We start from the raw sequence: 26,034 nt of genomic DNA, 5'->3' as shown, positions 1-26,034 counted from the left end.
ATAACACTAATGGCATAGGCTTTCTCTGTCTCTTGGCAAGAACTGTCAAGTCCTGTCCTTTGCACTTACCGCCATATATGGCCTACACCCAGCATCTCTTGTCTTGGCAATAGAGTCCACAAGCTGTCCACTGATGCCAAAGTCACAGAGCTTAATATTTCCATTTCTGTCCAGAAGAATGTTGGAAGGTTTGATATCTGCAGGTGGTAGATGTCATTCATTGTACAAGTAATAATCTGTTAGCCATATTTAGAAATACTCTAAACAAAAAATTATAAAAATCTCAAGATAATTTAAGTAAGCATGTTCTTAAAGTTCAAAGATGTGAAGCATCTTTATTAATCATATATACTCATTCATTTTTGTTACACAATTTACACAGTAATTTACCAGTAACATTTTAATATTCCCAGATGATAGAAGTACAATAATTTTGTTTTGGGGCCACACTTAGCTGTGCTGAGAGGTTACTCCTGGCTCTGTGCTCAGAAATTGCTCTTGGGGTCAAGAGACCATATGGGATGCCGGGATTCAAACCACTGTCCATCCTGGAACGGCTATGTGCAAGGCAAATGCCCTACTGCTGTGCTATCTCTCCGGCCCCAGAAGTAAAAAATTTTTATTAACAAAAACAAAATTTGTTTTTTATTTATGAAAATAAAAACAATTTCCTGAATGTTAATACTTAAAATTCACTACCAAAAGTACTTCCCAATAAATAAAAGAGTTAAAAAAGTCTTCTAAATTTTTATCGTGATACTTGTGTTCATTTACTAATTCATGTGTTTTGCTTTGTTTTAATTTCTATTATTTGTAGGCGCTGTCCCAACAGTGTTTGGAGCTTGGAGACCAATTCAGTGATACTTGGCTCAACAGTGATGGTCTGATCATTTGTTGTTGTGATGTACTGAAAATCTGGGAGCTATCTCTTATGGTGTTCAAGATGTGCATGCTATATCAGTTATAGAATTTGGGACTCAAGTATGGCTTCCAGACCAATCTGTCCTGTTATTTTTTTATAAGGTGGCATTACTGATTATAAAACATGGTTATATAAATGCATGTACATGTATGTATTTAAAATACAATGTAACTCCACCACAACCAACACTAAAAAAAGAGTCAGTATCTCCATCTCAATCCATAAAGCCCTTCTGCCCTTTCAGTCTACTCCCTAATACCCTTTGATGACCTTGGTTCTGTGGTCAGAGTCCATGAATTTGTTTTCACTGGACATTGCTTTGTTTCTTTAGTTGTTGTTGTTGTTTTGGGGGGATTACACCCAGCAGCGCTCAGGGGTTACTCCTGGCTCTGCATTCAGAAATTGCTCCTGGCTCAAGGGACCATATAGGATGCTGGAATTCGAGTCTCCATCTGTCTTAGATAGGCTGCGTGCAAAGCAAATGCCCTACAGCTGTGCTGTCTTTCTGGCCCCACACTGCTTTGTTTCTATAGCATTAGTTAGTGTGATTATTTAACATGGGTCTTTTTCTTTACAAATCACTTCACTTAACCATAACCATAAATATACATGTAGCAAAAACTATAATAACGCAAAAACTTTATCATTTCTAACAGCTCAGTAGTAATCCAGTATATACCATATTATTATTATCCATCTGTCATTTGCATTTCAAATATGAATAAATTTAACTTATAAAATTAAGCACTGTTACAATGTGTCCAAAATAACTACAAATGCAAACAGAAGAATTTCAAGAAAATCAAGAATTTCAAGAAAATACAAATGCAAATTATATCAAATTTATACCAAAGTGTACACAAAACTTAAAGATTTAACTACAATAAAAAAGTATCTAATAGGAGCCGAAGTGGTAGCACAGTGATAGGTTATTTGCCTTGCACATGGCTGAGTCAGACGGACACAGGTTCAATCCCCAGAATCCTGGATGGTCTTTCGAGCCAGGAGCAAAGACCATCCGAGTGCTGAGCCAGGAATAACCCAGGTGCTGCTGGGTGTGGCCCCAAAACACCAAAACAAAAATAAAAAAATAAAGTATCTAATGCAGTGTTATCAGTGTATCTAATACAGTGGTTACAAACATTGTAACCAGACAAGCAAAGGTTGAAAATATGAGACTAAAGCTCTATGCTCAGGGGCAAACCAATTAACTGTTTGCAACTAAAATTTCTATATCTACAAATTGAACTCCTTATGCATTCCCTAATAATTATTTCTTCTTAAAATATTTAGGGGTCAGGGCATATCCAGCAGTACTTACTCCTGGCTCTGTATTCAGGGAACTACATGGGATGCCAGGAAATGAACCTGGGTCATCTACCTGCAAGAAAAGTGCCCTGCTTACTCATGTGCTCTGTCTCTCACTGATATTTTTCTTAGATGTTTTTCATCAAGTTTCTCCAAATCAACCCCTCAGATTCATTCTTAAGAAATGAAAAACTTGGGGCCGGAATTATAGCAGTAGGGCATTTGCCTTGCACATGGCCGATCTAGGATAGACTTGGTTTGATCCCTGCGATCCCATTTGGTTCCCCTAGCCAGGAGTGATTTCTGAGTGCTTAGCCAGGAGTAACCCCTGAGTGTCACCTAGTGTGTGGCCCAAAAAAAAAAAAAAAAAAAAGAAAGAAAAAAAGAAATGAAAAACTTTAAAAATGTATTTAATTTGGGCCTCCCAAGCAGTTCTCAAGAGGCCTGGGGGATCCTCCAAGTGACTCTCAGACAAGCAAGTCAGATTCAACAGGAGTTCCTAAGTAACCATGTGGTGACAGGGTATCACAAGGTGAAGCTACCAGAACTTGGAGCCCCCTAGCAGTGTTGCAGACCTCCAGGGCTGCACCCAGTGTTTCTCAGAGTAGTCTGTGGTGTCAGGGGCATTATCAAATCAGCTACATTTAACACCCTCAGATTTGCTGCCAAATGCAATTTACTCCCTAATTACCTTGCCAAAGGGTCTTGCTAATTGGCTCCTTAGTTATCTCCTCTTATTGGCTATCAATTCACTAACAATGTATATTAATAAACTGATCAATTTTCCCCTTCATTCAATAATTTTATAATTCAGTTAATCATTCTATGCATTTCTTTGTTACTATAATAATTTAAAGAATCAATGGAAGAGAAAAATAGTCCAGCCATTAAGATGCTTTCATTCTATACAGCTAACTCAGGTTTGGCACCTGGTGCATTAGCTCCTCAGTATTACCAGAACAACTCCTGAGCATAGAATAAGGAGCAATTTCCAAAAATAACCGAGCATGGTCAAAATATCTTCTCTAAAAAATAAATGTAATAAATTTCTCTTAATAAAATAAGTTTAAAAATAAAATTATAAAGATTTCATTCAACACTGATAGCCTCTCAAATATCCATTCCTTATATAACTATATTATGTAAATGTATGTTAAGATGCTCATCTTCCTCTTGTCAATCTATACACATTAAACACGGAAATATGATCATTCTAAGTCATTTGAAATAGTCTCATGTTCCTTGCCACTGATTAATTTATGTATATTAGTAAATCAGAAGACAGATAGAAAAGATTTTCCTGTTCCTGAGAAAAAGAGAGCTACTTCTTCAAGAGTTTGTCATGACTCGTGTGGCCTAAACTTTCCCCCCAAAATAACTTTTGTAAAACCTATTTTGATTTCTAACTCCAACACACTAATAAGTTGTCCTAAAATTTTTTTAGTATCCAATAAAAATAAAAGTAAATTAATAATGAAGTTTTAGGGTACATATAATACTTTTGCAGATATTTCCTTAAGGTATATATGTATAGTGAGAAGTATACAATTTATATAGGCTGATACATAATTTACAATATTTTTCTATTAAAATATTTTTGAAATTAAAAAATAATCATACCTACCTCTGTGAATGATTTTCAAGTTTTCTTTTAAGTGGTTTAGTGCTTTCACAGTCTAAGGGGGAAAAAAAGCAAAAAATGGGAAAACAGCTTCGATTGAATGAAAAGTAATAATAGTTGAGCTTAAACCACTTCAAATTTTTGAGTTCTATACCTAAGGGATAATGCAGTGGATAGAGCACATGCCTTACAGGCAGCCAACTCAGCCGAGCATAATTCAATCCCAGGCACCCCATTTGGTCACTCAAGTCCCAAGTAGTGACAAGAAAGTAACTTATGCACTGTCGGGTATACCCCAAAACAAAATAAACTTTTAAATTTCATGGTTCAAAATTCTGTACTTTGTTTTGTTTGTGAGCCACACCTGAGTGTGCTGAGGAATGGCTCTCAGCTCAGTGCTTGAGAATCATGGGACCATGTAATAACAGAAATCAAGTCCAGGAGCCGGAGAGATAGCATGGAGGTAAGGCATTTGCCTTTCATGCAGGAGGTCATCAGTTGTAATCCCGGCGCCCCATATGGTTCCCTGTGCCTGCCAGGAGCAATTTCTGAGCCTGGAGCCAGAAATAACACCCCTGAGCACTGCCAGGTGTGACCCAAAAACCACAAAAAAAAAAAAAAAAAAAAAAAAAAAAGAAATCAAGTCCAGAGCCTTGCATATACAAGAAAACTGCTCTTCCACTGTGTCATAGCATTGACCCTTTACATTTCTGTCCATCTGTAGTTAAAGATGCTGGTTGTTTATATCTGAAAACTAGTTGCTTTTATATGCTGCTCAGACAGCAAAAACAAACAAACAACCAAAGATGATATATAAGAGTTTACTTTAAAATGTATAATGTTTTTTGAACCGTAAACTAAGAGTCTCAGTTCATTTGCCTAATTTAGTAAGTTTAACAAAACTCTCTGTTTCTCACGTCTATTTGTACTCATTGAGTGCTTGGCCTTTAACTTTTGAAGATCATTAGTGTCTCTGTTTGGCCATAATGGCAATTTATCCAGAGTTCATGATCACAGTTCATGAAAAATTCACTGATCAGTGATTTCTTTAGAAATGTAGATAACAAATAGCTGAATTCAAATACTCACAATTACAAAAATGAAAAAGAACTGAAGAGGCCAAACATTTACTATGAAAAGTCAAAGTTCTATTGTTGTCTAGCTGGTCACTATTAGTGGATTTGTGTTTTCATCTGGTTATTAATAGGAAGGAACAAATTTTAACAAAGTAATTTTAATGCTGTGTATAATATACTGATCAGAAAAACTAAAAAAAAAGGGCAAATATGCAATAAATTATTACTGAACTAAATTATATGTTTGCAAACTAAAAAATGTTTTATAATTTATGGACAAACTATCATAAAGTAATTAAGGCTGGTATTAAATCACTTATACTTACTGATTTTAAAGCAAATCACTTAACCTCTCCAAATTTCAGATTTGTCATCTGAAATGAGGAAGTTACACTATTTACCAGAGTTGCAATGAAGATATGACCACAAGATCTTGAACTGATGCAATTGAGTACTAAATAAACATCAGCTATTATCATTATTCCAGTATTATGGAATGATGATTATGAAAACTATTGTTCCAATAAGGATTGGCATGCGAGAGAGATGGTTAAATTGACCACTATAAAATTTCATATGCACATCTACATAATAAATACGCTTACATTATTACAAATAATTTTTACAAAGTTCAGTTTATAATACATTTAAATTTAAACCTTACTTCAGGTATGTAAAGATACTAATGTTAGAACTAAGAATTTCAGGTCTATAACAAAATTTAATATATTTTATAAATTTCAGTTATACTCAAAATACCTATTAATTTTTAACATTAACTTTTAATAAGTATAAAGGATGAATTTGGGAAGCTAAAGAGATGCTACAGGAGTTAAGATTCTTGCTCTTGCAATCTTAGCAATATATATGGTCTCCCAAGTACCACCAGAAGAGATTGCTGAGCACACAGGAGTATATCCTAACCATCACTAGATATGACTCAGGTCCCCAAGCCCCCAAAAAAGGATTAACTGGAAATTATTAACAGGCTATAAGGAAGTAAAAATGAAAATATGGAAGAGATATAAAATTATATTTAACTAGAATATTTATTTTAAATTTCCTATAAAATTTATACATAAATGAACTCAGAGTTCATAAGTGAACTCTTTGTTTAAGAACAAAACGTTATCAGCAGTGTTTTCTAAGAATTTCATTAATTTTACTCTATCAAAAATAAATTCCTTGGGGCCGGAGAGATAGCATGGAGGTAAGGTGTTTGCCTTAGACGCTGAAGGACAGTGGTTCGACTCCCAGCGTCCCATATGGTCCCCTGTGCCTACCAGGAGCAATTTCTGAGCATGGAGCCAGGAGTATCCCCTGAGTGCTGCCAGGTGTGACCCCAAACCAAAAACAAACAAACAAAATTCCTTTAGAGAAATTGTGTGCTTTTGTTAAGTCTGAATGATTAAAAAAAAAAGACAGAAAATGACTGTGAATTTGCATTCAAATCTATAAATATATATGCTAAAAGTTATTTTCTTTTAATTATTCTAGTAAAATTACTAATTACTCAAATTAGCAGTGATGCTGGTTACTGCTACTGCTAGTCAAAAGTACAAAAGGAAGCTGGAAGAAATAGTATAGTGAGTAAGGCATTTGGCTTGTACACCATTGATTCAGGTACCACATATGATCTACCTCAAGCCTTGCTGGGGTGATCCTCGAACACAGAGCCAACAGCCACATATGGCCCCAAAACCCAAATACGTAATTAAAATAGTTTAGATTGAATTGCACAAATCTTAAAAAAAAAGATATCAGAAGTTTGCCTACACGTTTTAATAAAGAGGCTTCAAGAAGACAACTGAGATTCTAAAAATTTAGGAATAACTGTAACAAAAAGTTAAAAAAATAAAAATAGACATTATTTCTTTCACTCTTATTTACTACAAATTTGTCATGGTTCATTGTAATTTAATAAAAAGTACAGTTAATATATATCTTATTTTGAAAGTTAATGACTTTTGTTGACTACCCCAAATCTCTTTTTCTAAAACAATTTTCCAAAAATGAATATATTCAGATATATGCATTCAAAATCCCAGGAGATTATTTATAGAACTATAAACAGAATGAAAAATTTGAAAAGTTGGTACTTACTGCTAAAGTGATTTTGCCTAAAATTTCTTCTGGAATAACATCATCTAATACACTATATACATATTTGTAAAACTTATCAAACGAGGTAGACATGAGTTCCATACAGATCCAACAGTCACCCTATAAAATAACAAATATCTATTATTCCTATACATCAATACTAACTAGGTATGCAGTTAGAGAAAAGGAAATGATTTTTCAAATTTCAAACTAGTGGTATATTTAACTCTTTAGTAAAGCCACGGTCAGAATATTCTCATGCTTAAAGACAAAATTATTTCTCCTCTCTTAACTAGAAAATGTGAAACAATGTGAGAAAACTTTTGTACTTTTATAAAAAAAAATCATTTATCAATTCTATAACAACATAAAATGGGGATCTATTTTATTTTTCGTACCAAAAAATTAAAATAAATTGCAGTGATCTTATACTATAAAACATTATAGATTTTTAAAAAGGAATAGAAAGATATAGAAAATCCAATGCTGAATTAAGACCTTAATGACATAATAAAAAATACATGTAAATTCCAAGTAGGGGGTGTGGATCAGTGACAAAGTGTTTTCTTTCATGAGTAATGTCTTAGGTTATAGTCCCTGAAGTGAAATGAGATGAAATAAAATAAAAATATTAAACAAAGTATAAAAGAACTAAATTTAAAAAGACTAAATAAAACAAAATAAAAAATTAAAATCACTATCTGATTTAAACTTAAGGTCTATCTCACTTTCAACATCTCATTAACCAACTCTTTTCTCTACAGCCCTTTCAGTGCGTAAATTATTTTTCAGTTTTTGTTTACCCATTTTCTTGCTAAAATATCACTTCACTAGTAAAAGGGCTTTGTGAGAATTTATGAAATTACATTCTGGAGTGAGGCCTATATCTGAATGGGAACAGGAAGGCTCCAGTCCTAATTCCGTCTACCAAGCTCAAACAAATGGGGCCTCCTCTTCTCACCAGCTTTCTCTCCATCTCTTTCTGGGTTCCAGTGTCTTTACTGTTCATCTGCCCTGTAGGGCCAGCCAGATTGGTGCCAGGGAGGAATAGGGAACCTCATTTCTTTTTTTTTTTTTTTTTTTTTTTTTTTTTGTGGTTTTTGGGTCACACCCGGCAGTGCTCAGGGATTATTCCTGGCTCCAGGCTCAGAAATCGCTCCTGGCAGGCACGGGGGACCATATGGGACGCCGGGATTCGAACCGATAACCTCCTGCATGAAAGGCAAATGCCTTACCTCCATGCTATCTCTCCGGCCCCGGGAACCTCATTTCTTAATCCCTTTCACCAAACAGTATTGTCATTTTTGGGTCTTTCCCAGCATCCTCCCAGGTCCTGGTGCCATTGCTGAAATCTTTCTTCCCTGGGGACTCTGAGGTCTGTGTCTGGGTGGGAATTGGGAGGCTCTAGTCCTAATCCCCTCACCTAAACTCAAACAAACAGGGCCTCCTCTCCTCTACAGCCTTGCCTCCATCTGCTACTGGTTCCAGGGACCTCATTGGTCATCTTCCCTTTGGAGAGAGCCAAGTTGGTGCCAGGGAGGGAAGAAGAACCCTCATCCCTTAATCCTTTCATAGAATGCAAACAAGACTGTCATTCTGGGTACTCCTGGCATCCTTCCTTCCATCAGTCCTCATTTTTCCAAACCCTACAGAAGCTAGTGCATCTGAGCAAGGTCATTTCAATTTATATTATAGACTTCCTGGCAGAGTGGCAGGCACTCTTCCTAGCACTTCTTTCAACAGCCTGAGAAATCAAGCACTCCAAACCACTTAAAGAAGAGTTCAATTGGGAATCTAAAGAAGATATCTAATGTGGGGGATACAGAGAAATCTTGGCAATTCTCCAACTCCACCCAAACACCTGAAACTCATAGATGAGGACCTAAAATCGACACTTGATTGTTTAGCAATGAAAATCAGGAGTCACTGGGCTGCGAAATTAAGAAATCTGTAGATTAACAATTCAACTAACTCAAAGAAAAACTTTCAGAAGATGAGAGAATCCACACAAATGGAACTGAAGGAAATAAAAAATGTTAGCAAGGCATAATAGTAGAATTACACAGGTGGAGAATCATATTAAAGACAAATTACAAGCCAGCTGGGATAAATAAGTTAAAAAAGAAAGGAGAGACAAAACCCTAGAAGAAAATGTAAGGTACTTAATGACTAAAGACAGGAGGAATGATCTCTGAATTATAGGAATTCCAGAAGGGGAAGAAAATGAGAAAGGGGAAGAACAAGTAGTGAGGGATATAATAGCAGAGAACTTCTCCACCCTTGGGAAAAAGGTTTCTATACAAATCCAAGAAGCAGAGTGCCAAACAAAATAGACCATAATATAACAACATTGAGACTTTCAGTAATCCAAATGGCAAAAGAAAAAAAAACAAAAAACAAAAAAACAAAGAAAGAGATGGAATATTTAAAGCAGTAAGGGAGAAAAAAACTCAAATATAAAGAAAAAAACGTAAAAATCAAATTAGATCTCCCATTTGAAACAATCCAGGCAAGAAAAGAGTTGACTGACCTATTCAAACTCATCAATGAAAGAAACTTTCAACCTAGAGAAACTACCTAGTGAAACTCTCATTTACATGAAAGGGAAGGTAAAAAGCATTCTCAGACAAAAAAGAACAATATTTGTGCTAACCACACAGACCATAAAAGAGCTACTCAAAGAGCAATTACACAAACCAAATACCCAACTGTAACAGTAAGTTTATACAATATAAAGGCACAACAGCCCTGTCAATAGTTTTTTTAAGTATCAATGAATTATATTCTCCAGTTAAGAACAGATACAGCTGTTTACATTGAACAGGTGTCCAATTAATACTTATATTGATTATAACTAATTATAATCAATAATTATCTATAATAATGTTCTAATGCTTTTATTCACAGAAATGGGTAAGAATGCATTTGAAAGCGTTTGAGCTCCCACTATAATGCTCACTATAAGTAATCTAATGTCTTAATTTACTATGTCTATAGTAACTCCTTGATCTTTTGTCCACAGTGGTATTTGGAGATATAGGTTGGTCACCCCAGTTCCATATCACAATGCTATACTTTATTGGACTCAGAAGACAGGGCTTATTATAATAATGTCATGACAAAAATTCTAATCTATTCATTTTCTACTTGATTGTGCCTGCTAAAATAATCTAATGTTTATGTCCACAGATAGCAATAGAATATACAACTGCATACCATGAACTCCTGTTACAGAGCTCATTCACTGAATAATTATTGTAATCTGTTTGTAATTGTAGGTAGTTTATCCTTATCCATAATGCTCATAATTTTAGAATGCTTTTAGGAAGGGAAAGTGGATGCTCAAGACACACTAAACAGTATTTCATGGTATAGACTCCTCTTATAGTGCTCATTACCATAATCACTTAGTTTTCTAGACTTGATAAGTATGATTGTTTAAGAATGATCTATACACAATCTAACTCATGAAGACATTCTTCAGTACAGTTTACATTCAACAATTATGATTGGCCTAGAAATTAGAAAATCTTTCCATCTAACTTGCCGGATTTATATTTTTTTACGCATTCTGTCCCATTTCACCTGGATCAATCCTCAGTATATGTCCACGTGTGTACATGAGTGTGTGTGTTGATCATCTCAATGTCTGTCTCTAATGTCTGTCTGTCATATATATAACATCTATGTTACATATTGTCCTTCCCCTGGTCATAAATACAGAAGAATGATTAAAACAACAGTGATGGAACAGAAATTCTAGAACCGTAAAGAAAGACTTCATCATAGGCTCCATTATCTGACCTGTGCAGATACCAAAATCTCTAGATATAGAGGTCTGATTTTATCATCCATGACGGAACAGAAGTTTTCCATATACCACAAAAGGACCCAAGGGACAGTAAATGAAGGTGTATGGAGTCTGTAGTTATTCCCATGACAATATACTTCAAGGGTGGGGAAACCCTTTATCTATTATGCCAAGGGAATTCCCTTTCTAATTTCCCCAATATTTACTGGGCCTATGCAGAAAAAAAGAAAAAAGAAAAAAGAAAAGCAACACAAAATAATTTTTTCGGAGAGGGCTTTGTTATTGTGGTTGCTATTGTTGTTTTCATTTTTTGCGCGTTGCTTTGTTTTTATTTCAGGACCGTGGTTATTGTGTAGTTGTTGTCTTTATTGCTGTGGTGTGTTTTGGATCTTTTTGTTTGATTTTTCTTTTTGTATTATTGATGTGGTTCTCATCACTTTTACCTTTCTTCTCTCAAATTAATATTTATAGACTCTAGAAGGACTTCACCCATATTTTTGCTTGTTTGATTTTTACCCCATTTTATTTTTTTCTTTTCCTCAAATAGAACCACATAACTTGAACCATCTTATTCTGCCTCTCAAATTGAGGGGGAAACAATGGGGGGTACCAAGACCAAACAGTTGTATGATCACTAAGTAGTAATAAAAATGATCGAACTTAAACACAAAACCCAATCCAACGATAACAGATCAATACCCAATCTACAACAAGCTAGACACAGAGGGGACCAATTATACTAGCAGTACGGGTGGTGAGGGAGGGCAATATGGGATGCATGCTGGGAACAGTGGTGGAGGGAGGACAACGTTGGTGGTGGGAATTTGCCTGATTTAATGTCAATATGTACCTAAAATATTACTGTGAAAGATATGTAATTCACTTTGGTCAAAATAAAAATAATTATAAAAAAAGACAGAACTAAATATCCAACCAAAGTCAACAACAATGAAATCAAGACATCAAAATATAACAATCTAAACTTAAATGAGCCTATTATATTGGCAGGCCACAGGACAAAGAGTGTAGTATTATAGGATACACTCTAGGAATATTGGTGGAAGAAGTTCAACACTGGTGGTGGGACTTGATCTGATTCATTTTATGTCTGAAACCCAACTATAAAGAACTTTGCAAATCACAATGGTTTCAATAAAAATAAAATGAAAAACAAAAACAATCTAAACTTAAATGGGTATATTATACTAAAGGCCAGTGGCAATGTGTGAAGGTATTTGATGCACTCTGGGTTCATTGGTGGAGAGGTCAGCATTGGTAGTGGGAATGGCCCTGACTCATGTATATCTGAAATTCAACTTTGAAAGATTTTGTAGATCACAATGGTTTCAATAAAATAAAACTTTAAAAAAAAAAAAAAAAAGCTCAGGTCAAAGCCAGGCCACAGAGATTGTATAGCCTGTTAGTCTTATCTCCAAATGCAAGAGCAAAATAATATGGCATCTTTCCCTTTTGCATAGGCATAATAAAAAGGGGGAAATATTATGTATAAAAACAAGCTCATTACTAGGGATAAGAATCCATAATTTTTATGATGTAGAGGCAGCTCCAACCCTGAACATTTGTTATAAAGACTCGACTTAAAATCCATGTGATTAGACAACAACCATCCAACCCCAAGCCCTGGATCCCAACATTAGAACCAACACTTTCCCTGCAACAGCACCAGAATTCAAACTCCCCTGGGAAGTTGGGCAGTTCCTAATACCACTCTGGTACCAATCTGCGCCAGATTGATAAAACATCCTGACTACAAGAGCAGGTTGCCCTACCTCATCACCTAAAGTTTAAGATGAAATCAGAAGACATTCCATACTTTGATCTGTGCAAAAATCAAGATCACTAATTACAAAAGACTGACTTTTATAACAGTGACTGAGCAGAATTTTTCCTGTGTGCCAAGGCAGCTCCAGTGGAGTCCGCGTAACATGGCAAAAGCCAAGCATCTGGACCTGAGGCAACAACTTAAAGGAAGTCTTCAGTCTCCTGAAGCAGTCATAGGCAGTCCCGGAGAAAGAAAATATTCCCCACGTCATGTACTGCTTCTGGGAATGATGATGATGATTGTTTTTCTTACTCCATGCTACAGTAAACTGGGAACACTGGGTTCTATAGAAACCCATAACTATTTGAGAGCACGTTAATCATTTTATGAATTACACAAACAGTTGAGAATGATTTCTTAGAAAAGAAGCCATTAGTAGAAAAACAAGAAATTTTGTTTAAAAGCTATCACTAATATTCTTAAGAGTAATGAAAGTAAGAATTGTTTAGCCACAACTTTGGATCATTTACAAATAGAAGAGTCTCTCATAGAATCTAGGGAAAAGCCCATAGCACAAAACCTGACAAGTGGAAACACTATACGTAAAAATTGTGACTGGGTATCCCTATAATAGAGCAGAGATCAGGAAAAGGAAACAGGATTTTTTATTTTTCTAAGAAAAAGCAAGGCACACGATGGTTATATCTAATACAGGGCAAATGCTGGAAACCACTTATAAGACTAAACTGTGGCCCACTTAGCATAGGATTAACTACACCTGATCCCTTACCTTATACAGGCGTGTATGATGAGGCTGGTAACAGAGGTGGTGCATGAAGAAAAAAGAAGTGTCTTATTATAAATAGCCGTTTTTAAAAATAATTAAAAAGAGTAATGCCTCTTTAGTGTCATCTTACACAAGAACTAAAGTATTCACTACAAAAGCATATAAAGAAGGCTGTGGAAGGCTTGGACCAAAGCAGTACAAGAATGGAAACCTAAACCTCAACCCCCAGATATAGATTTAGAATGGTAGATTAATAACATACTAAAATATAACAGAAGTCCTGCTCAGAGCTCAGGCTGGGTAGGCTTCTAAAATCAAGCAGAGATTAACCACATTAACCGCTAGCCTTAGGTCCTATAGTAAATACAGACAAGAGTGCTACTGTCTAGAAATAGTAAGATTAGATCTGATTCTTGATAAGGTCAGCATGCCTAGGAAATTGCTAATATGTGTCAAATATATGTTGAAGTGAGGAACCTATGAATTGATGTATTTTGACTTTTTGCCAATATCCTGCTGTTGGATGTATAAATAACCTAGAGAAATAAATGCAGTTGCTCTGTAGTAGAGGCTCTGGCCAAAGCTCTTAGTCACTTTCAAACACCCAAGACGTTGAGTCTTTTTTTGCACCGACCCCTTGCCCACCTGTCTTCCGAGGAGGACCCTAGTGCTGCCCTCCAATGACTGAGTGGTCTGCGGCACCTGAGACCAAAAAAAAAAAAAAAAACTCTCTAATTCCAAAGGTCTGACCGTGACAATCACAAAATAAGCAAAATTTCTGGAACTATAAGGAAAGACTGTATCCTAGGCTTAGTCTTAGGATCACTACCATATATACTCGAGTATAAGCCGATTACCCCCTAATTTTACCCTAAAAACTGGAAAACTTAGTGACTTAAGTATTACCCATGGTGGAAAATGCAGCAGCCACTGGTAAATTTCAAAAATAAAAATATATACCTGAAACAAATATAATAATAGAGGAATCAGTAGGTTAAATGTTTTCAATATTTATTGCTAAAGAAAAACTGCAAACCAGCAACAATAACTTTAAAACTTTATTTAAATAAAGTGCAGAAAACAGTAGCTTAACAGGTAATCAAGCTAAAACATAAAGGTTAAAATCCTTCAAAACTGGATTCCTCCTCTCTCATCATCTGTATGTCCAAACAAAGCTTTGGCTGTGAGGGTATCAGCATAGACATTGTCATCATCACTGAGTTCGCAAATATCATCATCACTGTTGTCAGTCTCATCCAAAGCGCAGAATATTGTGGGTTAAATAGTTCAGTGGCATGCAGTTAACTTTAGCCGCCTACATCTTCAGCTCTGCCGAGACTTATAGACTGAGTTAGAGTACTGCCCCCTCCAGCAGATGGCAGAAGATGACTGGACAATGTGCATTTGATTCAGTGTACATATACTGAATCAAATAACCTGTATGACCTGAATATAAACTGAATTCGGCTTATACTTGAGTATATATGGTAATAACAGAAGACTGACTACAATAACCATGATGGAGCAGAACTTCTGGAACCATAAAGAAAGACTATCCCTGGGCCAGAGTGGTGGCACAAGCGGTAAGGTGTCTGCCTTGTGTGCGCTAGCCTAGGACAGACCATAGTTCAATTCCCCGGTGTCCCCCCAGTGCCCCATATGGTCCCCCAAGCCAGAAGCCATTTCTGAGTGCATAGCCAGGGAATAACACCAGGTGTGCCCCCCCCAAAAAAAAAGAAAGGAAGGAAGGAAGGAAGAAAGAGAGAGAGAGAGAGAGAGAGAGGAAGAAAGGAGGAAGGAAGGAAGGAAGGAAGGAAGGAAGGAAGGAAGGAAGGAAGGAAGGAAGGAAGGAAGGAAGGAAGGAAGGAAGGAAGGAAGGAAGGAAGGAAGGAAGGAAGAGAGGAAGGAAGGAGGGAGGGAGGGAAGGAGGGAGGGAAGGAGGAAGGAAGGAAGGAAGGAAGGAAGGAAGGAAGGAAGGAAGGAAGGAAGGAAGGAAGGAAGGAAGGAAGGAAGGGAGGGAGGGAGGAAGGAAGGAAGAGAGAAAGAAAGAGAGAGAGAAAGAAAGGAAGAAAGGAAGAAAGAAAGAAAGAAAGAAAGAAAGAAAGAAAGAAAGAAAGAAAGAAAGTAAGAAAGAAAGAAAGAAAGAAAGAAAGAAAGAAAGAAAGAAAGAAAGAAAGAAAGAAAGAAAGAAAGAAAGAAAGAAAGAAAGAAAGAAAGAAGAGGAAGAAAGAAAAGAAAGAAAGAGAAAGAAAGAAAGAAAGAAAGAAAGAAAGAAAGAAAGAAAGAAAGAAAGAAAGAAAGAAAGAAAGAAAGAAAGAAAGAAAGAAAGAAAGAAAGAAAGAAAGAAAGAAGAAAGAAAGAAAGAAAGAAAGAAAGAAAGAAAGAAGGAAGGAAGGAAGGAAGGAAGGAAGGAAGGAAGGAAGGAAGGAAGGAAGGAAGGAAGGAAGGAAGGAAGGAAGAAAGAGAAAGAAAGAAAGAAAGAAAGAAAGAAAGAAAGAAAGAAAGAAAGAGAGAGAGAGAGAGAGAGAGAGAGAGAGAAAGAAAGAAAGAAAGAAAGAAGGAAGGAAGGAAGGAAGGAAGGAAGGAAGGAAGGAAGGAAGGAAGGAAGGAAGGAAGGAAGGAAGGAAGGAAGGAAGGAAGGAAGGAAGGAAGGAAGGAAGGAAGGAAGGAAGGAAGGAAGGAAGGAAGGAAGGAAGGAAGGAAGGAAGGAAGAAAGAAAGAAAGAAAGAAAGAAAGAAAGAAAGAAAGAAAGAAAGAAAGAAAGAAAGAAAGAAAGAAAGAAAGAAAGAAAGAAAGAAAGAAAGAAAGAAAGAAAGAAAGAAAAAGAAGAAAGGAAAGAAGAAAGGAAAGAAAAGAAAGAGGGAGAAAGACTATCCTAGCCTTTGTCCTATATAGCCTTTGTGCAATACCAAGATCTCTGAAAACAGAGGACTGATTTTGACAACCACAACTGAGCAGAGTATTTCCCGGCACAATAAAAAGACCTTGGGGTTAGATAATGAGCATGTCCAGAGCCTGTAGTTGTTCCAATGGACAGTGGAGAAACTGTCATGGTGGAGAAACCCTGTATATCTTAGGCCAAGAGAATTCCCTTTCTAATTTCCCCAATACTTACTGTGTCTATGGAAAAATAAATGACCCTAAATCTTGCCACTCCAGACCCCCTTCCATGTTTTTCCTTTCTTGCTGTTATTTTTGTTGTTGTTGTGCTGTTTATCACTGCTTCTTTAGTTGTTTTTTCTTTTTTCTTTCTTCTTTAAAATTTGTATTTATAGCTTCTAGACAGGCTCCTTCCAGCATTTTTTTTTCCAACAGAACCACAGAACTTGAATCATCTTGTTCTGCCTCATAAATTGGGGGGTGGGGGTTGGGAGTGGATAGTACCAGGAGCGAAGAGTCACATGAACATTGATTGAAAATAAAAAATGATCAGACCTAAATACCAAACCCAAAGTCAATGACAACAGAATCAAGATACCCAATCTAAAACAAGCTATATACAAAGGGAACCTGTTACACATCAGTTCAAGAAATAAGAGGAAACATTAGCAAAGAACACAAGTAAGTCAACAATCTAAAACCTCACCTTAAATATCTGCAAATCCAACAAAAAAAGGGAATCCAAACACAGCAGACAAAAAAATAATAAACACCAGAGCAGAAATCAACAATATAGAAAAAAGCAAAACAAAATAAAGAATCAATGAGAACAGGAGCTGTTTTTTTTTAATATTCATTTTTACAACCATTAATTTTTTTTAGGATCTGTTTTTAAGTCAATCAATAAATAAATTAAAGTTGGCAAGGAAAAAAAGGGAAAATGCTTAAAAAAGATCTGAAATCAAAGGGGAGAGATTACAAAAGAAACCCAAGAAATCTAAGATAACATGAGAGGTTATCATGAACAACTGTTAAGCTAGTGAACTTAGAAGAAATGGAAAGGTAACTGTAAATATATAATCTTTCAAAACTGAATGAGGAATTAGAAAGCCTAAATGGGCCAATCATAAGGAAAAAAAATTAAAACAATTAAGAAACTTGCCAAGAATAAAAGTCTAGAAACAGATGGGTTTACAGGTAAGTTTTACCAGACATTCAGAGAAGATGAGTTAGTACCATTGATTCTTAGAATCTTCCAAAATGAAAAAAAGATGAAATCCTCCCTAATACCTTCTATGAAGCTAACATCATGCTCATTTCCAAAGCTGACAGAGAAACTACCAAAAAAGAAAATTACAGACCAGACTCAATGAATATTGATGTAAAATCCATTAACAAATTCTTAGCAAACTGAATCCAACAACACATCAAAAAAGACAATACATCATATTAAAGTGGCTTCATGCCTAGGATGCAAGGATGTTTCAATATATGCAAATTAATTACTATACACCACACCAGTAAAAGGATAAAAATCATATGATCATATCAATCGATGCAGAAAAAGCACTTGACAAAATCCAACACCAATTCATGATTAAAATCCTCAGAAAAATAGGTATGGAAGGAATCTTCCTCATGATAGTACAAACAGCTATCTATAAAAAGCCTATAAGTAACATAATTCTTATTGAAGCTAAACAAAGTATTTCCACTAACATCACACTAGGCAAGGATGCCCATTTTCTTTACTCTAATTCAACATACTATTAGAAGAACTGGCATTAGCAATAATGCAAGAGAAAAAAAAAAACAAAGGAATCCATATTAAAAAATAGAAAGTCAAACTATTCGAAGATGAGATGATTTGCAATGAAGATTCAAAAGAGTCTATAAAAAGTCTCCTAGAAACAATAAAGCAATACAGAAAAGTGGCCAGCTACAAAATCAAAACACAAAAGATGGTTGCAATATTATATACAAATGACAACTCAGAGAAAAGAGATCAAAGAGTCTATCCTATGAGATCAAAGAGTCTATCCTATTTAAAATAGGGTCCAAAACTATCAAGTTACTAGGAATAAACTAAGGAGAAATGTGAGAGACCTATAATGAAAACTTCAAAACACCTAACAGAGAACTGAAGAAGACCTAAAGAAATGAAAAACATTCCACACTCATGGATTAGAATAAACAATATTATCAAAATGACCATATGATCTAAACTTCTAAATGGATTGAATGCAATCCCTATCCAAATTCAGAAAACATTCTTTACGGACTTACAACAATCAACTATAAAGTTTGTGTGGAAGTATAAACCTAGAATAGCTAAATAAATAATTAAAAAAAAAAACAAAACTGGGAGGCATTCATTACCTATCTTGAATCTCTACTACAAAGCCCTAGTGATCAAAACAGCATGGTATTAGAACAAAGACAATTTTCAGACCAATGCGTCAAACCCCATGAAAAACTGCTCATCATGAGTTATCATTAGGGAAATTCAAATTAAGACAACAATGAGGAACCATCTTATACTAATGAGGATGACACATACCAAAATAACGGGACCAATGGCAGTTGGCATGAATTGGTAAGAAAGGAACTCTCACCCACTGCTGGTGGAAATGCTGTGTGGTCCAACCAGTAAGGAATACAGTATGGAGGGGTCTCAGTAAACTCAAAATTGAGCTGCCATGTTACCCAACAATCTTTCTCTTGGGTATCTATCCCCAGGACAGAAAGACATTCATCCATAAGTATGTATGTACACCACTATTCATTGCGGCACTCAATGAAAAGACTTGGAATAAACCTATATGTTGATTATGAAGTGGATCATGAAGATGTGGTACACATACACAATGGAATGCTACATAGTGGTAAGAAATGATATAATCCTGCAATTTGCAGCAATATGAACAGATCTAGAAGATATTATGTTAAATGAGCGAAGCAAGATGAAGGATAAATACAGAATATCACTTATATGTGGTATTTAGAATAACTGCATGAAGAAATGCAATGGTCTAAATGGAAGTTGACTCGAACACCCTTTGCCCCATAGTATAGCAAGCAGAAGGAAAGAAATTGAGTGGAGGAGAATTAGAAATATGAAAGGATGAGCACCAGGGGTCATGTGGTCTCTTTATTATTTTTTTTGTTTTTGTTTTTGGGTCGCACCCAGCAGCGCTCAGGGTAACTCCTGGCTCTATGCTCAGAAATCACCCCTGGCGGCACAGGGGACCATATGGGATGTCGGGATTTGAACCACCGTCCTTCTGCATGAAAGGCAAATGCCTTACCTCCATGCTATCTCTCCGGCCCCTCATTTTTTAATAATAAATATTTTTTGTTGTTTTGGGGCCACACCCAATGATTCTCTGGCTATGTGCTCAGAAATCGCTCCTGGCTTGGGGGGACCATATGGGATGTTAAGGATTAAACCAAGGTCCATCTTTGATCAGCCAGGTGAAAGGCAAACACCCTACCGTGTGCTATCAGTCCAGCCCCATAATAAATTTTTTTTTTTTTTTGGTTTTTTGGGCCACACCCTGTGACGCTCAGGGGTTACTCCTGGCTATGCGCTCAGAAGTTGCTCCTGGCTTCTTGGGGGACCATATGGGACGCCGGGGGATCGAACCGAGGTCCGCCCTAGGCTAGCGCAGGTAAGGCAGGCACCTTACCTCCAGCGCCACCGCCCGGCCCCAATAAATATTTTTAATAATAAAAAAATGTATTAACTACAATAGAATCAAAAGACCAAACTATAAACATAAATATTGGTAGATTAGGTGGCTAAAGGTGGAAGTATGGGATGTATTCTGGGAACTCTGGTAGAGGAAGGTTAACAATGGTGGAGGAAATAACCCTAATTCACTGTCACTATATTCCTGAAATACAATTATGAAGGACTTGTAATTCACAATAGTCTCAATAAAAATTTTAAAAAATATTAATGGAAAATATTAATAGAGCTAAAACAGTCCTTTAAAGAATAAAGGACAAGAAGAAGCACAATGAAAAATGCTATCTATAAAGTTAGAGTAATCAAGACACTGTGCAACTGAGGGTCGGAGAGATAGCATGGAGGTAAGGTGTTTGCTTTGCATGCAGAAGGACGGCAGTTCGATTCCCAGCATCTCATATGGTCCCCCGAACACACACACACACACACACACACACACACACACACACACACACACACACAAAACCACTGTGCAACCGATAGAGAAAAGATTAAACTATCCAGCAATACAGATATCTGACAAAGATTCAAAGATAGTCAGATGTTTAAAAGCATAAGCATCATACCTCCTGTGATTTTTTTTCCATATGACTGCCATCCAGAACCCAGCTACTAGTGCTGGGACCATTCCCACCCCCAAAGAGAAGCCACATCAACTGAGTGAGTTGCCCCAGACCACGAAGGGTGAAGTCTGATCCCTGCTGCACCATTCCCTCCTGGCTGCCATCAAGTCCTGCAGCTGGAACCAACCCCACCAAAAGTGACAGTGGAAGCCAAATCAAAGGATGTGAGTTGACCCTGCCCACAAAGGGAGGAGCCCAAGAAGCCAGGTCACTCACTCTTCTAGCCTCTCACTCTTCTAATCAATAAACCCGAGCGCAACATGGAGAAAACATCACACTACAAGTGTGACAATGAGCAAACAATGCAGGCTTCCACCATGTATGGTGATTAAATAAAGATATTATATAAAAAATAAAAGCATAAAAGTATCAATCATACCAATTATCATATAAAAAACCAACCCTCTTGTTATGACTGATGTTGAAATAGTATATGTCTGAAACAAGTATATTATAAATAACATAAATCATAAATCATGATGTTTTAATAAAAATTAAAAAATTTAAAAGTACCAGGTTTTACTTTCATTCTCTAGCATCACAGCTGATCTGCCAAGCTTTGCCAGGGGATTACTCCTGAGTATAGGATCCATAGACAACAGGGACAAGGCCAGAAGGACAAGTTCATGGTAGGAAGCTTGCCATAAATAGCAGGAAGTGCAGTAAGGACAGAGAAGGGATCACTATGACAATGCTAGTTGGAAATGATCACTCTGGACAAGAACTGGGGGCTGATGTGCATGATAGCTCTTTGGTAACATTATTGCAAATCATAATGTCTAAAAGGAGAAAAAAGAGGGAGGGAGGGAGGGAGGGAGGGAGGGAGGGAGGGAGAGAGAGAGAGAGAGAGAGAGAGAGAGAGAGAGAGAGAGAGAGAGATATTTGCCACAGAGGCAGGTATTGGGGTACAGGAGGGAAACTAAGGACTTTAGCTGTGGGAAATGTTCACTGTAAAAGTTGATGGACATGGTATTACTGAAACCCAAATACGAACAACTTTGCAACTGTGGAAAAAAAAAACAACTGTATTATGAACAACCTTTTAAACTACGATGTTTAAATAAAGTAATTTTTAACCATCAAAAAAAAATACCTCAAAGGAAATAACCCTGAGCTCTATAAGATATGACCCAATTCCTCAAAATAAAAAAAGAACACTGCTAAGTGTACATAAAGATAATCGAAAAGGGGGAAAAAATCTTTGCAAATCGTATATTAAAAATAAACTAGTATCCAGAATAGTTATAACTCCTCAAATTCAGTAAACCTTTGAGTAAAATTCTCTCTTCCTTATCCTCCCTTCCTTCTTCAACACCTCTGAATAAAACTTTTTACTTAACTCTTCTTAACTCTTCTCTGTGAAGGAAGGTGAAGGACCTGAAAAGGCTGGACAAGGTCAAGGATTGACTTTTTTCCTGCAGAGATCATTTCCTCACTCCAGCCTGAGTCCATAGTTCCCGAGATATTCTTGGGTGGCAGGAATTAAATCCCTCACTTGGCAGAACAAGTAGATATCAGGGTGGCTTGAGGGCTGCCTAGTGGGGCTGTCAGGGCTTGGTGTCCCTACCCAGAAGGGAATCCCCACAGACTTTATCAGTTGGAGATCTTCCCTGCTACTTCCAGGGCTGCACAGGAAGGGGAGGCAGGTGAGGAAAGAGAAAGTGGTAAATTCCTTTTTCAGGCCTTATTCCTCTTTCCTCCCCACTTCACATAAGTCATCCCAGAGGCTCCACTGGTATCAATATGTTACTGTATTTGAAACTGGCAAGGGGAAGAAAGATAAAAGAAAAACTGGAAATAAAGAAAAAGAGCTGATTAACTTAAGTTAATATATACCTTTTATATTATATGATAAATTGCTATAACCAAGTTACTCAAAATAGTACTTCCTGTATAAGAACTGTTCCAATACAAGATATATGAAATAAATATTTATTTATTCTTAAGTTCAGAATGTTTATGCATATGTTTAAATGATGATAATTTCAACATTGAGAAGATAAATGGTAAATAAATACAAGGTCATTTAAGTTAAAAACTAAGGGTTTACTTTCATTGTTCAATATTTATCAAGCTACCGTATTTGCCGGCGTATAAGACGACCCCCTAATTTTGCAGTTAAAACATAGGTTTAGGCCTATATTCGCTGTATCAGACAGAACGTTCCTGTGCTGCAACTGTATGTACCACAGTGAGCCAATCACAACAAGCAAAGGTTCAAAGGCTATAATGTAAGAGACTTCCTCTCTGACTCTGGCCAATCTGAGCAAGCTTTTTACAGTGTAGATTCGGATCCAGAAAATTGTCTAATTTGCATGCATAAAAAGCCTGGTTGGATTGGCTGAGTTAGAGAGGCGGTTTGAGCAGCCTTGCAGTGATTGGTGCAGGATGGAGTTGGAAAATTCGCTTTGTGGCAATATTCAGACAATTTTCGTTTAGCGGCATATTGAAACATTTTTTGGGATATACTCGGCGTATAAGAGGACCCCCGATTTTCAGTTGACTTTTTTTTGTTTCAAAAGTCGTCTTATACGCCAGAAAATACAGTACTTTTTTTTCCTGTCTGGAGTGTGAAACAAATTTAGAAACTGGGCAATTAGTTAGGTATAAATACATTATTTAAATGAAATCCAAGTTGTACTTTTAAGTTTAGCTCTGATCTAGAAAGAAATACAACTGAATGTCAAATGCACATTACTGTAAATCAGTGCTTCTCAATTGTTTTCTGTCATGGACCCCTAGGAATAAGAAAACATTTTTCACGCCCCTCAAGTGACTGTAAATAGTATCTTTCTTAAAAAAAAAAAAAAAAAAAACTTTAACCTGCAAAACAAAAATATGTAAAATAATTTGAGCTGATTTTTTAATCAGAGATGATGTATGGATTAATGGCTACAATGAGCACATTTTGCAATGCATAGCTTAGCTTTTCGAAGCAGGGTTTGAAGCAACACACAGCAACTCTCAGCTCCAGAGACATACAGAGACATAAACACGGGGCTTAGCTTGTTATGACAATGTTTGCTGAGGTCAAACGCGCCCCCATTTAGGGAGCCTCGAGCCCCCCCCTCCCGGGGGGGGGGGACCGCGCCCCACTATTTGAGAAGCACTGCTGCAAATAGACATAACTATAAAATCGTTATGCTTAGTTAAACAGAAGGGCTAAACCGATGAGATTTAAGACCCTTAATTCCCCTTGGTCTTATTAAGTAAACACTCTTATCTCTGCTACTACTTCCAGAGAACACATTCCAGAGACTTCTACATTAGCTGCCCTACTCCCCTTTGAGATGTAAAAGCAGCCTGGTAAGGCTTTCATAGATAGGCAAATATCTATTAATGTTTGCCCTTCCTTGACCTGTGTTTACAGATTCTAAGGTGAAGTCAGTAAAATTTCTCACTCATTGCAGGAGTTGTGCCCTCAATCCAACCTATGCTTTTCTTTCTTATGTCTGTCTTGTTTTCTTACTATTCCTGGCACCTCTGCTTCAAACCTGTTCATCAGGGGAACAGTTCCTGGCAACAGAGGCAGTGAAAAAGAATAATTTACACACTTCTGTATTAAATAGTATTTATTCATTATACTGAATAGTTATAAAATATTCAAAAATTACCAAAAAGCAAGTTTAATCTCTTCATGGTAGTAGCAAAAATAAGAAAATTTAACATCTTCCAAACATTTTGATTAATGTTGACTAAACACATTAAGAACTGAAATCTGGGGCCAGAGCACAGTGGTAGGGCGTTTGCCTTGCAGGTGGCTGACCCAGGACTGACCGAGATACGATCCTCCCCATCCCATATGGTCCCCCAAGCCAGGAGCGATTTCTGAGCACATAGCTAGGAATAACCACTGAGTGTCACCTGGTGTGGCCCAAAGACCAAAAAAAAAAAAAAGGCAACTAAAATCTGTGACCACATAAATTATGTGTAATTAAATACTATGTTTCTCAGTGAAAAAAAAATTTAAAAAAATTTGTCTCTCTTAAAGAATTGTAGAAAATGGGAAATCCTTACTAGATACATTTACTTAATTCTTTCCTTTCTTAAGCCCAGATTTTCTATTATTAGAACTGAAGATCATATTGCCAAAAAAGAAATAAACCTTTTTTAAAGTGATTAAACTCCAAATAAAATGAAAAATGTTTCTAAGGACACTCATTAAAACTGTTTAATGTTTAAAGTTCTTTAATTTCACTCTCTATTCTTTAAAGATGAACTTCCTATTCTTTACATACTCAATCTTTTATGGATTTATAAAGTATCAATTAGTTCTTCAGTTCTAAGATCTGGATTGGAGAAAAGTTGATAAACAATTTATCTAGGCACTTTACACCTTATGTGTATAAGACTTTATCTCCTCACATTCAAACACACAAATAATCAACTTATTACAACTTAAGCAGGCAGATAGATAGAAGGCCCCTCCATAATAAAAGTTCTTGGGACATAATGAAACTGAGATGGAATTTGAAGAAATAACTCTTGTCATTTATCCTTTTTTTTGGGGGGGGGGTTGGGGTTTTTGGGCCACACCCGGTAACACTCAGGGGTTACTCCTGGCTATGTGCTCAGAAGTTGCTCCTGGCTTGGGGGACCATATGGGACACCGGGGGATCGAACCGCGGTCTGTCCAAGGCTAGCGCAGGCAAGGCAGGCACCTTACCTTCAGCGCCACCGCCCGGCCCTTGTCATTTATCTTAAAGCTACTAGGAACCACCTCATTTCTGGATGCAGAAACTAAGGCCAGAAAAGATAAGCTCTAGGAAAAACAAAGCCAAGAAAACAAGCTCTAAGATTATCAATGGATCTTAGGTATTCTATTGCTGTGCTTTTTGTTTTCATTTTTTTCTTCTCTCTCACTCCTCTCTTCTTTCCTCTATATTCTCACCTGTTTCCCTCCTTTATTTCCTTCCTTCTCCCTTCTCCTCTCTCTCCTTTCTCAGAATTTCATTTTCACTGATTTTGCTTTCCTGCTAAGAGCAATTCTGCAGTCCAGCCTAAAATGATAGGAACTAACTCCCACATCTCACACAAGTGGCTGTCAGGCTTGGCTTGAAGGCTGCCTACAGGGGCTGCAAAACTAAACATCTATGCATCTAGAGGCTCATGGTGAAAATTATCATTATCAGTCCTGTATCTTCCCAGTCATTCATAGATGGCAGAGGTAGAGAGAGAGGAGAGATAGAAAGAAGTGGAAGAAAAGGAGAGAAAGGATAGAAAAAGGAGAAAGAGAGAGGAGAAAGAGGAAAGAGAAAGATTTCCATCAAAATCTAGCCTTTCTCCTTACTTCTTCATATGTCACCCCAAGACAGCTGCCTTCACCCTCTGTCCTCTGGGGAACACACAAAATTAAAAGAAGTGATACC

General features: G+C 36.7%; 1 protein-coding gene across 2 annotated transcripts in view; it reads right to left on the bottom strand.

The window, feature by feature from the left end:
• The window catches only part of MAP2K4 (mitogen-activated protein kinase kinase 4), a 189,143-nt gene that overhangs the window by 35,802 nt on the left and 127,307 nt on the right, over window positions 1-26,034 (bottom strand). For both annotated transcript variants that reach the window (XM_049776912.1, XM_049776913.1), the window contains 3 exons: window positions 7,031-7,150; window positions 3,855-3,906; window positions 70-197 (listed from right to left, as the gene is read on the bottom strand). In XM_049776912.1, coding sequence (XP_049632869.1) covers window positions 70-197; window positions 3,855-3,906; window positions 7,031-7,150 — 300 coding nt within the window. The remainder of the gene's footprint in view (window positions 1-69; window positions 198-3,854; window positions 3,907-7,030; window positions 7,151-26,034) is intronic.

This window comes from Suncus etruscus, chromosome 7 (assembly GCF_024139225.1).
Source record: "Suncus etruscus isolate mSunEtr1 chromosome 7, mSunEtr1.pri.cur, whole genome shotgun sequence".
Lineage (NCBI taxonomy): Eukaryota > Metazoa > Chordata > Mammalia > Eulipotyphla > Soricidae > Suncus > Suncus etruscus.
The sequence above is the reverse complement of the archived record's forward strand: the minus strand, read 5'-3'. Positions and strand labels throughout refer to the sequence as shown.